This window comes from Anolis carolinensis, chromosome 5 (assembly GCF_035594765.1).
Source record: "Anolis carolinensis isolate JA03-04 chromosome 5, rAnoCar3.1.pri, whole genome shotgun sequence".
Lineage (NCBI taxonomy): Eukaryota > Metazoa > Chordata > Lepidosauria > Squamata > Dactyloidae > Anolis > Anolis carolinensis.
Window position 1 is genome coordinate 199,688,834 of NC_085845.1, and position 13,571 is coordinate 199,702,404.

The following is a 13,571-nucleotide window of genomic DNA, read 5'->3' on the forward strand; positions in this document are numbered from 1 at the left end:
TCCTTTCCAAATGCCTTGTTGACTTTTTCCCCCCAACTAGCGTTTTAATGGGAGCACAGTGACAGTTCAGATGCCCTTCACTTACTTTTATGCAGTGTCAGCAGGGATAGATGTACAGTCCCTGAGAATATTGTCTCTTCTGCTATTCTGTGTGGGGATGCAGTGTTTGGGCTGATTCCATTCACTCATACTTGACGATTTTGGGAAGTTTTGAATAGACTCCGATTTATAAGCTATGAAACCAGGAGTGAAAAACCTTTTCACATATAGATATGTATTGTATATGTGTCAAGGTAGAGGCAGCAAGGTGCAGGTCCCTTTCTTCTTTTATTCTTCCTCCCCTCTGTCCATTTCCATCAGTTTTTTAGCTTGAGCTTGCTATAGAGTGCTATAAGATCACCAACACTAAGAGTATATAATTAAAGCACAGATTTTACCCAACATATGCACTTGCAAAGTAGAAAAGGTGCTCAGGAATTAAAAATTAAATATAATGAGCAATAATCTTATGGAAATTTGGAAACCACAGGGCAAAACCTCCCTATTTTTAAAAAATTGAAATAAAGTTCAATATTAGTCCTCATGAAATATTTAAAGTCTTTTTATTATGTTAGGAACACACAGTCTGTTATGTATAACTTGGTTTGGCATATTAAAAGTATAATGTATTCTGAAAGTAATTGCAAATTGATTTCTTTTTAAAAAATATTGCAAAAAGAGTTGTGAGGTCCTGGACTATTTGTTAGTTTTGTTATTTGCTGTAAAGTTGACTTTGACCTATAGTGACCAAAGAAATGAGCAGAGACCTATAAGACTACAGTCATTCAAGAGGTCATCTAAAGTTAGGGTTGTGGATTTCTTGAGGGAGTGTATCCACCTGTAGTGTGGTCATTTTCTTTGCTTATGATACATCTAAAGTACAACAGTACCAATTTAATCATCTTTGCTTCTAGTTAGAGTTTCGGTTTGACTTTCTCTCAAAGCCATTCATATGTTTATTTAGTAGTCCTCCAGCACCACATCTCAAATTAGTTTATTTTCTTCCTATCGACTTCACTGTCCAGCTTTCACAACAATTTATAGAAATTCTAAATGTGATAGCATGAGAAGTTCTGATTTTTGTATTCAGTGATATATCTTGACACTTCAGGACCTTCTCTAGTTCCTTCATAATGGCCTTTCCAAACCTTAGTTGACTTCTGGTTTCTTGACTACAGTCTTGCAAGCAGCATTTTATTGCGGGTTCTTAGTTGTTCCTACTTAAAAAAAACTTTTCAAGCACTGCTTTTCAAATGTGTTGATTTTCTTTCTGTCCGCCTTTTAGAAAACCGTTTAGCTTTCATGCTTATGTACAGAAATGAGAAATATTGTAGAGGACACTTTGGTTTAGCATCTGCAAGAGAATCAAGCAAAACAAGAAAAACACAGGAAAACCCCCCCAACCCCCCAAGAATACTAATAATAATACTTTATTTATATACTGCCCTGTCTCCCAAAGAGGGCTCAGGGCAGTTTCCAACATAAGGCAAAACATTCGATTACCAAAAGGAGACCACACAACAACTTCTTTTGTCATAAAACAAAAGAAGCACAGAATCACCCATTATCTTTAGCAAAACGAAGAAACGTATTTCATCTTCTCTAGTCCTTTCTCTGTGTTAAGGGATATAAAGGATTTTATCATATAAAGAACTGAGAAAAGGAAACCAAGACCAGGAAGCACAGTTCTTCTCACCTTTCGATGTTTGATAGAAATTATTGGAAATTTGTTCTGGATTGGTTGCCAGTGACTCATACCCCATCACTGGCCAATGTATCACCAGTTTGAATAGCACTATTGTATATACAGTAGAGTCTCACTTATCCAACATAAACGGGCCGGCAGAACGTTGGATAAGCGAATATGTTGGATAATAGGAGGAATTAAAGAAAAGCCTATTAAACATCAAATTAGGTTATGATTTTACAAAGTAAGCACGAAAACATCATGTTATACAACAAATTTGACAGAAAAAGTAGTTCAATACGCAGTAATGCTACATAGTAATTATTGTATTTACGAATTCAGTACCAAAACATCACCATGTATTGAAAACATTGAGTACAAAAACATTGACTACTAAAAGGCAGACTGCGTTGGATAATCCAGAACGTTGGATAAGCGAATGTTGGATAAGTGAGACTCTACTGTACTGTATTTACACAAGAGTCTACCTATTATATAGTATTTTGAAATAACTTGTACAAGGGCATATATATATATGAACCTCTTATTTTAAATATTTTATTAATCATTCTAAAATTTGAAAAGTAAGCCTTGGTGTATATGTGTGTGTTCGTTCCTCTTTTTCCCTACCAAGACAGTACATCTCTGTCTGAACTAAAAATGACAAATCCACATATTATTTCTGTTGTTACTGTATTGTTCTTCATTTTCCCTTTGATTAAATGCCTTACAAATGTTACACACAAATTCAGTTATTATTTCTACTGGTTCTGTAGTATTCTTCATTTTTCCTTTGATTAAACATTGTCTTATTAATGTTACACGCTCAGAGTTGTCAGATTTAAACAAATGATTATCACTGAAAGAAGCATGTGTCCACTTGAGAGTTTCATGTCTGGCGTTTCCTGTTAAGGAGGTACTGAATTGTGGTCCATTTGTTCATATTTTTAGTGTAAGTAAAATACTCTTTTGGATACATTTGAGAAGTGATTTCCTTTCCATTTTCTCATCATGTATGATAATTCTTGTAGGCCCCTTTCCATCAAAAATAAAAATCATTTCTCCGTAATTGTTTCTGCTTTCTTCTCTGTGTCTCCATTGCATTATAGTCTTAACCTTGTCATGCTTTCAGTTGTTTTAACAACTCCAGAAATGGAAGCCCAGATTGTACAGGTGTTGAGAGCTATTCTGACCTGTGATTTTCCCTTCAAACCACTTGACCTATTGTTCCTAACTATCTGAGACGACCTTGAAAGGGAAATAAACACTTTTGGTCCCAAACATGGGTGAATGGCAATCGAAAGAGGTGATAGCACAGGTCTATTCTTCTTGATGGTTACTCCTAAAAGGTATAATTAGTTTTAAAATACTGTACTTTAAAGAACAACAATTGTGACACTGCAAAGGCCTTGAGATTGAAAATATATTGTCATTCATGGTTTCGGTATTCTATTGAGTTCTAAATTTCTGCCCACTTTTCTAGTATAGAAACAGAGGTTAAGGCAACTAGAAGGATCATTAACACATCAAGAGAAGGTGCAGTGCTGTATGCCCATCCATTGGGACTCTGCAAAAGATGGTTTCTATTCAGATGTGATGAGGACTTACCCTTATTAATCTTTATGGTGTGAAAACTTCTGAGGACCTTTTATTTGTGCATTGTGTGGGCAGTGATGGGTCTTCACAACAGAGCTATGTTCTGAAAACAATATGAATTTATATAAACATATGACTGATAAGGAGCAAGAAACTACAGTCAGTCTTTGATGTTTACTGGGATTAAGGGAAAACATCCCTTGTGAAAGCAAAATAAATATTTAAAGAAATTGCTATTTCTTTCCCCGAGATAAAACCTTTCTAGGACTTTCTGTCTTCCAGCACCACTCTGTGGTGAACTTCTGCTGGAAGCTGACCATACAATCATATTGGAGGACCTAGATATTCCTACAATATATTCTTGGTCCACTAACATGGCTGGTGGAAGTTGACCATAGAGTCACATTTGTGGACCTAAAGTTCCCTAGAGAGACAATTTTTAATCAAATCTGTGAATAATCAATTCCACAATAGTCAAACTTGCAAGTGTGGAAGGAAACTGTAGTTGCACCTTTTCAAGTGGGAACTCTTTCATTCTGTGAATCCACTCCTTCAGTTGTGCATTTTTCTTGTTTTTTAGGACACTGTCCACTAGCGATGATGTCGAAGACAGGGAAAACGAGAAGGGCCGCCTGGAAGAGGCGTATGAGAAGTGTGATCATGATCTGGACGAGCTGATTGTGCAGCACTACACTGAGCTCACGACTGCCATCCGCACCTACCAAAGCATAACAGAGCGCATTACCAACTCGCGCAACAAGATCAAGCAGGTGAAAGGGAAGGCTGGGCTGAGCAGAAAAAACAAAACATTCTACTATTTTGTGTACTTATTTATTTCTACATTAAACTTCCTGGTAAAAATGTTCCCAAAGTTAAATAGAATCACCCCCTCTGCGTGTTTTTTTAAAATTCAGGACTGAATTATGATCCTTATACAATCATGCTTCAGTTAATGAAGCCCCTGGCAGTGAAACACCCTTTTAATGAAAGCTGCTTCCACTTGATCAGCCCACATTTTCCTCTAGCTGGAAGTTTTTTTTTTTCCTATGACACCATTGACATTGGGAAGATATTGAAGAAAGGTTTTTGTTTTTGTGTACTTGTGCCAAGCATGCCTAATGTGGTGGTTTCCAGTTTTGAATTGCTGAAACATTATTCACTGAACTATTATGGCAGTGTCTGAAGACACTTGAAGTGGGTTTGTTGTTGGTTGCAACAAGGCTTTAAAATTCATCGTGATGTAATTATTAAAATTACATCTCAAATATGAAACAGGGTATAGTGTACATTTCCCAAGCACATGGAAAATTGAGCACCTTTTTCTGAAGCAGGATCCCTTCCAGATGAGTTGAAGGTGGCTAATTTCTCCTAAGAATTTGTATGCTAGCTTTCTTGGAATCTGCACTGCACAGGCAAATATATTTAAGCAACCTGTAAATAAAAGACTCCAGTCTTTTTTGCTATTCAAACCCTTGGGCGAGCCGTGAGATTCAGAAGCAGGAGTGAGCCATGTTTCAGTGCAAAAGAACATGCTTTGCGTCTATTTTTTCAGCCCTCAATACCAAACTAAAAGGATCAAAGCTTAAATGAGAAAATAACTTTTCTTGATGTCCTTAAAGAAGGGCTTCTAGTCTACATAGCCAAGATCAGGCTAAAGGCAAGAGCTGCTCAATAAAAGACAAATCTACCTGTTCAAGAGGCTCTGGGGTTGATTGCTGGTGCATACAGATTCAAAAGTCCTGTTAGTGGCATATTGGGAGACTGGTCGGGAGACTTTAGGTGTCCAAGCAAAAGGCAAGCCGGGTGTAGACGTATAGAGGTGGGTATATATGAATATTTGCCCATTTATGCATTTTTCAGAATAGGCTGCTCATTATCTAGTTGCCTAAAATGTGATGGTGATGCCAAACATTTGGAATTACTTATTTAGCTTCAGTTGGGATAGTGAATAAAAAGGGAGCCAGTGTTGTGTTGTGTACTAAGTATTAGACTAGGATTCTGGAGACCAGGGGTTGGGTCCCTGGTCAGCCATGGAAACCTACTGGGTGACCTTGGACAAGTTATGTTCTCTTAGAGGAAGGCAAAGGCAACCCCCCTCTGAACAAATCTGTCCAAGAAAATCCAGTGATAGGGTTACCTTAGGATCACCATAAGTTGGAAACACAACAACACATAAATGAAAAGTTGAGATTGCCAGCTTAGTAACAATTCTTGTGACCGAAATGTTCTAACTCTGCTTTGATACTTGGTATTGTGTATGCATCCAAGTCAGTGGTTCTCAACCTTTGTGTCCCCAGATTTTTTGGCATTCAACTCCCAGAAATCCTAACAGCTGGTAAACTGGCTGGGATTTCTGGGAGTGGTAGACCAAAACACTTGGGGACCCATAGGTTGAGAAACATTGATCTAAGTGATGAAAATCAGCAAACCTAGTAGAGGTGAGCTAAGTAATGTGAAATGTATCTGGGTCAAGGTAATACTTATCTGGAGCCACATATATGCAAACTAGAGTAGCAAAGTAGATACAAACTGGTACAGTGTCAGTAGAGCCTAATATTTTTCTCATCCCAGGTAGAGAATATGGTTTATTTTAGCCTGGCACACTGCGAACAAAAGGGCATCTTGAGACCAATACATGGTAACCCCCTATTGAACTTTCAGTTTCATTTAGAGTTTTCAAAGGAGAGCGAAGCTAGTCTGATCCCTTCCAAGGGTAGGAGTTCATTTCAGGGATTTATATACAACGCTCAGCTCTCTGTGAAGACAGAGATCAATTACACGAAATTTGAAATAAACTATAGCCCTGGCTTACCCAATACAATCAAGCTCTGCGTAGGTCAAAAGCAAATGTATAGGCATAGTGACCTTGAGGTACCCCCTTAAAATAACCACAGAGGATAAAGGACCTTTTGGTATTTACTGTTCCTGATTAGATTCAGTCAACATGTATTGAAGGGGCTTTTCTTTAACCTCTGGAGAAGTGACAGACAGCATATTAGATCTAATTTTTTCCCCTTTCTCCCCAGATTGATCTTTTAAATTAGCTGCCTTTTCCTTTTTTGTGTTCGTTCTCTCTTCCCATAAGGAGATAGATTTTGCAGACCTGGATAAAGTTTTTTCATCATGAGTATATTGTCCAGACATCTTTGCCAATGCCCTTGGAGAAATGGAGTCTGAGGGGGTTAAAGGGGGGAGATTAGAGATTGGCTTTGGTGTTTGCTTTTTCTTCCCTTTTGTATTTTTAAAAAGTATATAGTACTTTATCCCCCAAAGGTCAGTGTGGGTTATCGGCATCTTTAAAAAAAGCATGTTATTAACCTTCCCATCAGCCCTGAGAGGTAGATGTGGCAGAGCAAGAAGGGAGAGAGAACCTCTCAAAGCCAGTCACAATCAATGCTTTATTTTCAGCATAATACTCTAACCTTCTTGTTTTCGATTTTTTAGTAATAAAGGAAAAAAATATAACCCCTGAAAGGATTAAAATATTCAGAAATACCGGTGTCCTGATTTATTATTAACGAAATTAAGTTACATACTTTTCTTCTGCTCAGATACTAGCATTTTGTGGGGCAGAATACCACTATCTTCTGTTTTTCAGATACCATCTGGATTTTTGATCTGAACTGACAAAACTGTCTGAATATCATGGATAGAGCCAACTTAGTGTTGTTACTTCCTTAGTCACCAATTAAGCTATCTAAACATTTGTGTGTCTTTTCTGAACACTTCAAGTGTTTGCTGGAAGGAGGTCTCAAAGACTGACCTCTAAATATGCGACTACGTTTTTGGTAACAGATATTTTTGATAAACTAAGGGCACGGCAATGGAGAAAATTCAAACTGCCTACAAGCAACTGAGTGGCAGACCTTAGATTGGATTTGTGATACGTTTGTGAAAAGGATGACCAATATGGTTTGGTAATTTCTCTTCATATTTGTCATCTGCTTAAGCTATTTATGAAATTGACAATAACCCAGCCAGACAGATATGCCCCAAATGATTTGATTTGATTACCTATGACTTTTCTCCCCAAATAGGACCAAAAAAGGCTTCCAAACATATAAAGCCTCATGTAAAGAGCCATCTTTCTTTCTGAGACTACTAAAGGGGTCATCCCTAGGCACATTTGCTTTGTAGGTGCCAGTTGCTACTGGGTGCTCTCACTTTTCCTCTCTGTTGCATGCCCTATATACTAATGGGTAAGTCTACAAATGTCAGTCAGAAAAAACCCAAAACAACTGGATTGACTTACCCATGGGTCAATGTAAGTACTGTACTTTAACTCTTACCAAAAAAGGAACCTCCCATTCTGTGAGTAGAGAGACAAATGACAAGAGACCTCCGTCCCAGGAGACCCTAAAAGAAGCACTACTATCTTGATTTCGATACCTTTCCAAATGCCTAGATGGGAAAATGGTGTTGTTGGTGGCCAGGACAGTTGGCTCTCTTAGCTAACTTTGGTGCTTTCCCCTCTGTGGAATGATCCTTGACTTATTCATGAGTCATATGAAAATGCATTATTTTGGTCCAAAAACCTGCCCTTGACTTATTCATGAGGTTGGCTTATACATGAGTAATATGGTAGATGTGGTTTGTGTTGGTGATACTACAGCAGCAACTTGTAAACCAGGCATGGGCAGACTTTAGCTCTCCGAGTGTTTTAGACTCCAACTCCCACAATTCGTAACAACTGGTAAGCTGACTGGGATTTGTAGGAGTTGAAGTCCAAAACAACTGGAGGGCTGAAGTTTGTTGATGCCTGCTGTAAACACAGAGGCTGGAAATCAAAGAGCTACTTTTAAGGCCTGCCAGATGGGGTTTTATGTTTCCTCCTCCCCTTGAGGAACAAAGCCCTGTGCCTTATTAACATGCTGCTTTAAAACATTTCCTTCTTCATTGTCAGAAGCAATGTTTTTGTGCATCAGGTGTGGAAGGGGGTTTTGAGTATCCCTTTGGATCTGGGCCAAGGTAAGGAAATGCTGCTGTGGCTTTTTTGTTTCCATTGTTGTATTCTTCCATTAAAAGCTAATGGGAGCTTGCAATCTTTCATAGCAGCTGGAGCAGCAGCGGCAGTGTGGAGGTGTATGTGATCAGGTTCCTTTAAACACATTTTCATGTACTGGATGTGATTCCATATTTATGCTTCAACCTGTTTCATTTTCCGTCCCCTGATAACTCCATATGGAAAGTGTTGCCTACCTTTCAGCCACCTGTTAGAGCAGGGAGGGGAGGCCATAGGCTGGTGTGCATTTTCAGAAGGAAGGGCATTGTTATCATGTTTCAGATCACACATTTTTAGCTGAAATTGGGCAGAGGGTAGCAAAACTGGAAGAAATTAGTAGGATTTCAGTTAGTTATGACCAAATGACATTCCACTGCTTTCTGTGTGATATAGTTATGCAAGGGTACTGCTTCCATTATTCAGTAGCACTCGCCCTGTCAGGGATCTCTGGTGGTCACTCTTCTAATGTTCTCTTCTGCTCTAAAGGGATTGTTCCAGGATGTATATGTTACTTCAAAAAATGAACTGTTTGTAGAACAAAAGTCTATACCATGGTAGGTCCGTTTTTAAAAAATCCTCATTTTACAAACTCAGTTGATTATAACCCTTTTTTTTTAGCAATGTCTTAGGCTGTTGTATATGAACTGGCTTCAGGAGAAACCAGTGGAAGGGACAGGCTTTTAACAATTTGGTTTAAATTGTTTACTTGATAGGCTTGGAGTTTTGACTGGAGTTATGACTGAAGGCTCATAGTCAAAAATTTGACTACAATATGAACTCATAAGATCTCCAGTTTCATTTACCAATGTCATCTCTAGGCATTTTCTCGGTTCTCCAGCATGACTGTGCTATGGTGTTTTTGGGCTATAAGGTCCATTTCAGTAGGGTCCTTATTATCTGTGACTTTGTGTTTTTGTGCATAGTCTGGGACCATATCTTCTGTGAATATGAGGTCATAATGTAGTCATTTTAGGCTGACATGTAATTCCTGACTGCATTTATCCTCTTTTCTTAATTTGTTGCTGTTGGTTATTTTATCCCTTTATCCTTTATCCGTTTATTTTAGGAGACAGATCAATATATATTTTGAGAAGTGAAAGCCAGTTTTGTTTTTCTGAATCACCCCTTCTAAATTCTCCTTTCTCATTTCCTTGGCTTGCTTGGGTCACTTGGTATTCTGCCACCTCGGATCATTCTAGTTTCTGTTTTCCTGGCTTCCTGCTACATAACTCTTCCAGGGCTGCTCAGCTTCTTTAGAATCAAAAGGAGGTCTCCAGTGTCAATCTAGGATTGTACATCTGTCTCTTGCTAGAGGTTCCGCTGTCTTCACCAAATCTATTATTTTGTAACTGTTAATTAGTTTTTAATAATTTGCTGCCCATTCTGAGACCTCTGGCAGGATATAAATCTGAAGAAATGCTGCATGTATGTTATGTCTGCTTCACTGTTAGTGCCCTCTGTGACATACAATAGTTTGAAGTGTGGAGGCTGGGGTATGGATGGTCTTGCTTTGTACTGGTGGGTAAACCTAGATAGCCTTTCAATCCCTTATTGCAGTGAAGAATTTTCCACCCTAGTATTCCAATCAGTCAACCATGTCCTTTTCTGTGGTACCCCATTCTATTTCGGCTCTTACTTGTTTCCTAGTCTCTTTCCAACGTAGTTGGCAATTGTGGCCACTGGTTATGATTGGTTGTTATTGGGATTTTTGGTTGGGTGTGTGGGGATGACTACAGGTTATTTCTAGAGACTTGTATTATACTTCTACAAATCCTGTAGAGCTGTGGTTCTCAACCCGGGGTCCCCAGATGTTTTTGGCCTTCAACTCTCAGAAATCCTAATAGCTGGTAAGCTGGCTGGGATTTCTGGGAGTTGTAGACTAAAAACATCTGGGGACCCCAGGTTGAGAACCACTGTTATAGAGCAAATGTGTTGTGCATGTTGACCTAGGATCTTGGAGTCCAGGGTTCAAATCTCCACTTTGCTATGAAAAACCACTGGGTAACTTTGGGCAAGTCTCACTCTCTCAGCTTCAGGGGAATCATAGGATGATAGAATAATAGAGTTGGAAGAGACCTCATGGGCCATCCAGCCCAACCCCCTGCCAAGAAGCAGGAAATTGCATTCAAAGCACCCCCGACAGATGGCCACCCAGCCTCTGCTTAAAAGCCTCCAAAGAAGGAGCCTCCACCACACTCCGGGGCAGAGAGTTCCACTGCTGAACCCCTCTCACAGTGAGGAAGTTCTTCCTGATGTTCAAGTGGAATCTCCTTTCCTGTAGTTTAAAGCCATTGTTCCGCGTCAATGACAAACCCACTTTGAACAAATCCAACCAAGAAAAACTTTTGATAGACTTGATTTAGGGTGGACATAAATTGGAATTGACTTTAACAACTACAAAAATAAACATTGAAGTCCCACTGAAACCACTGGTACCTGCCTCTTCTCCTTGGGTGCTACATTTTATGTCTACATAAACCACAGAACTCAACATTTCAATACTGGAAAGAGGGTGTTTTGATAATACTTGGGTAGAGAAACCTAAGAGTTTCTCTTATTAACGTGGAAGCAATTGTACTCACACAAGTTCCTTTGTGGTATGTTTTCAGGTCAAGGAGAATCTGCTGTCTTGCAAGATGCTTCTGCACTGCAAGCGTGATGAGCTGCGCAAACTGTGGATCGAAGGCATCGAGCACAAGCATGTCCTGAATTTGCTGGATGAGATTGAGAACATCAAGCAAGTGCCCCAGAAGCTGCAGCAGTGCATGGCTAGCAAGCACTACCTTACAGCCACAGATATGCTGGTAAGAGGTGATAGCTGGTGCTTGACAGACAGCTGTCTGATAAGTGTCCGCTAGATCTGCTATCTGGGTCTGAGTAATTAGATCTGCCATTTACTCCCCTGCTGCATTGTTCTCCTTGCCTTTCTCTTTTGCCCTCTTCTGTCACTCACCTCTCCCCCTCCTCACCATCCTCAGTCTATTAACCTCTGGCTGCTTTGAAAGCTCTGCTGGCATTGACCCTGTGTCCTTAACCTCTATTCCTGTCCTCTTCTCCCTCGTCTGGGCTTCCACTGCCAGCATTTCCTCCTTCTCTCTTCACTTCTGTCAGTATCATTTTGGCCCCCAAGGAAACAGCCTGCTTTCTTGTCCCTGTTTCTGCACATCGTTCTTCGAGGTGACTGTGCCTTCCTCCCTATTAGTCTTTCCTCGAATCTCTTTTCCTTTTGTCAGTTACTTTAGAATGGTTCTTCTATTGCAGTAATCACACCTCTGAAGTCTCTGCACTGCACCACTGATGCTCTCCACATTTTCACGCAATCTCCGAGTTACAAACATCAGACTTACAAATGACTCATAGTTAAGAACAGGAGTGAGTCAAGTGGAAGTGAGAGAAACCTACCCCTTGTAAGGGAAATTCACCCCTGGAAGAGTTATTATTATGGGAAAAGGGGTCTCCACTGAAGCTTTAGCACTAATCCTTGTTTCTACAACTAGCCATTTTTTTTTTCAAAATCTAAAGATCAACTTACAAAAAAAAACATCTTAAGAAGAAATCTACAGATCCTATCTTGTTCATAACTTGGGGACTGTACTCCATTCTCTTAGTTCTAACATTCAAAGATTTCTATCTGTTGACTTTTATATGTGGATTGTTGAGCGAAGGAGAGCCAGTGTAGAGTAGTGATTTGAATATTAAGACTAGGTTTCTGGGAGATCAGGGTTTGATTTCCTGCTTCGAGGTGGAAACCCACTGAGGAACCCTTGGATGAGTAAAACCCACTCAGCCTCTGAAGAAGACAGTTTTCAATGTTTAATTCACTGCAGTGTGTGCTCACAGAGCCAGTATAATGTAGTGGTTTGAGTGAGACTAGGACTGTAGGAGAACACGGTTCAAATCCTTATTCAGTTATGGAAATTACAGGCTGATTTTGGGTAACCTCCACTCTGTTAGTCTCCAGAAGAAGACTGTGGAAAAACTCTCAGTAAATTTTGCCAAGAAAACCCTATGATAGGGTTGACTTGAAGGCACAGAGCAACAAGAACACTGAAGGAACAGGCTTCCTATATTAATGTACCCCTCTTTTAGTGCTTATGATTATGGATACAGTCTTGGGGCACTGCAGAAAAGCAAATTGTTGTGATTAATCTAAAACAACAAGCAAGACAACAACAACAACAACAAAAACAACAACAACAACAACAACAACATTTGGGGTTGTATGTCTTTCGGGCTGTGTGGCCATGTTCCAGAAGTATTCTCTCCTGACGTTTCGCCCACATCTATGCCTGCCATAGATGTGGGCGAAACGTCAGGAGAAAATACTTCTGGAACATGGCCACACAGCCCGAAAGACATACAACAACCCTGTGATCCCGGCCATGAAAGCGTTCGACAACACAATAATAATATTTATTTATATCCTGCCCTATCTCCCTAAGGAGACTCAAGATAGGTATATTTGAGGCATGGGTGCGTGATTACCCGCTCTGCTTCCCTACTGTTTGTCACAGAGGAGAAAGAAGAAGGAACTAATTGGTGGTTCTGATGAGAACAGAACATGGCTGTTGGGATGGTGGCTGCTGCAATATTCTTCTTTTCTTCCTTCATTGGCAGGGGTAGTGCTGCAGAGAACTGTATAGACCTGCGTGCATTTGTTCTATGGGGAGAGGGGGCTCCAGCACTGAAAAAGACCATAATGGCTACTGATTAAAAAGATTAGCCCTTCTGGGGTGGCCATGCTAGCAGGGCGTTTGCAGGTTTTACTGAGTCCTAACCAGGACTTAGACTTTGCCCATGATCATCGTAGAGTTCTTTGTTCCTTCTGCCATCTCTGTGTGACCAAGATATGCAATGGCCATGAAATCAGATCATTACAAGTACAGTTATAACTAAGCCTGTTACAAAGAAGCCCACTTATTCCAAAGTGTTTTGTACCTGTCCAGTGTTGTATACCTTCTCTTTCCCTTGTTATCTTTCTGTCTATTTTAAGGTTTAAGGATATCCTTTAATTCTCTGTCCGATTGGTCAAAAATGGCAAATCACAAGTCCCGAAGCTTAAGAGGGATGCTGTTTACTATCAGAAGTGGGCAAAAAGGTGCCTAAAAAATACACAAGTTCACAAGCCTTATTCTAGTGAACCTTACTCTCCTTTTCTGAAAAAAGGGGGTAATTGCCTATTTTGGAAGCCTCCAGGAGTAAAAATTCACCTTTTAAACAAGTCACATCTGTTTTTAAAAAAAAGAT

The 13,571-nt window shown here is 39.7% G+C and overlaps 1 protein-coding gene across 3 annotated transcripts in view; it reads left to right on the forward strand.

Annotated features, from left to right (window-relative positions):
- The window catches only part of exoc4 (exocyst complex component 4), a 474,612-nt gene that overhangs the window by 24,177 nt on the left and 436,864 nt on the right, over positions 1-13,571 (forward strand). For 2 of the 3 annotated variants that reach the window (XM_062981251.1, XM_062981249.1), the window contains exons 2-3: positions 3,903-4,092; positions 10,934-11,128. In XM_062981251.1, the coding sequence (XP_062837321.1) occupies positions 3,903-4,092; positions 10,934-11,128 (385 nt within the window). The remainder of the gene's footprint in view (positions 1-3,902; positions 4,093-10,933; positions 11,129-13,571) is intronic. The other variant, XM_062981250.1, reaches the window with a different exon arrangement.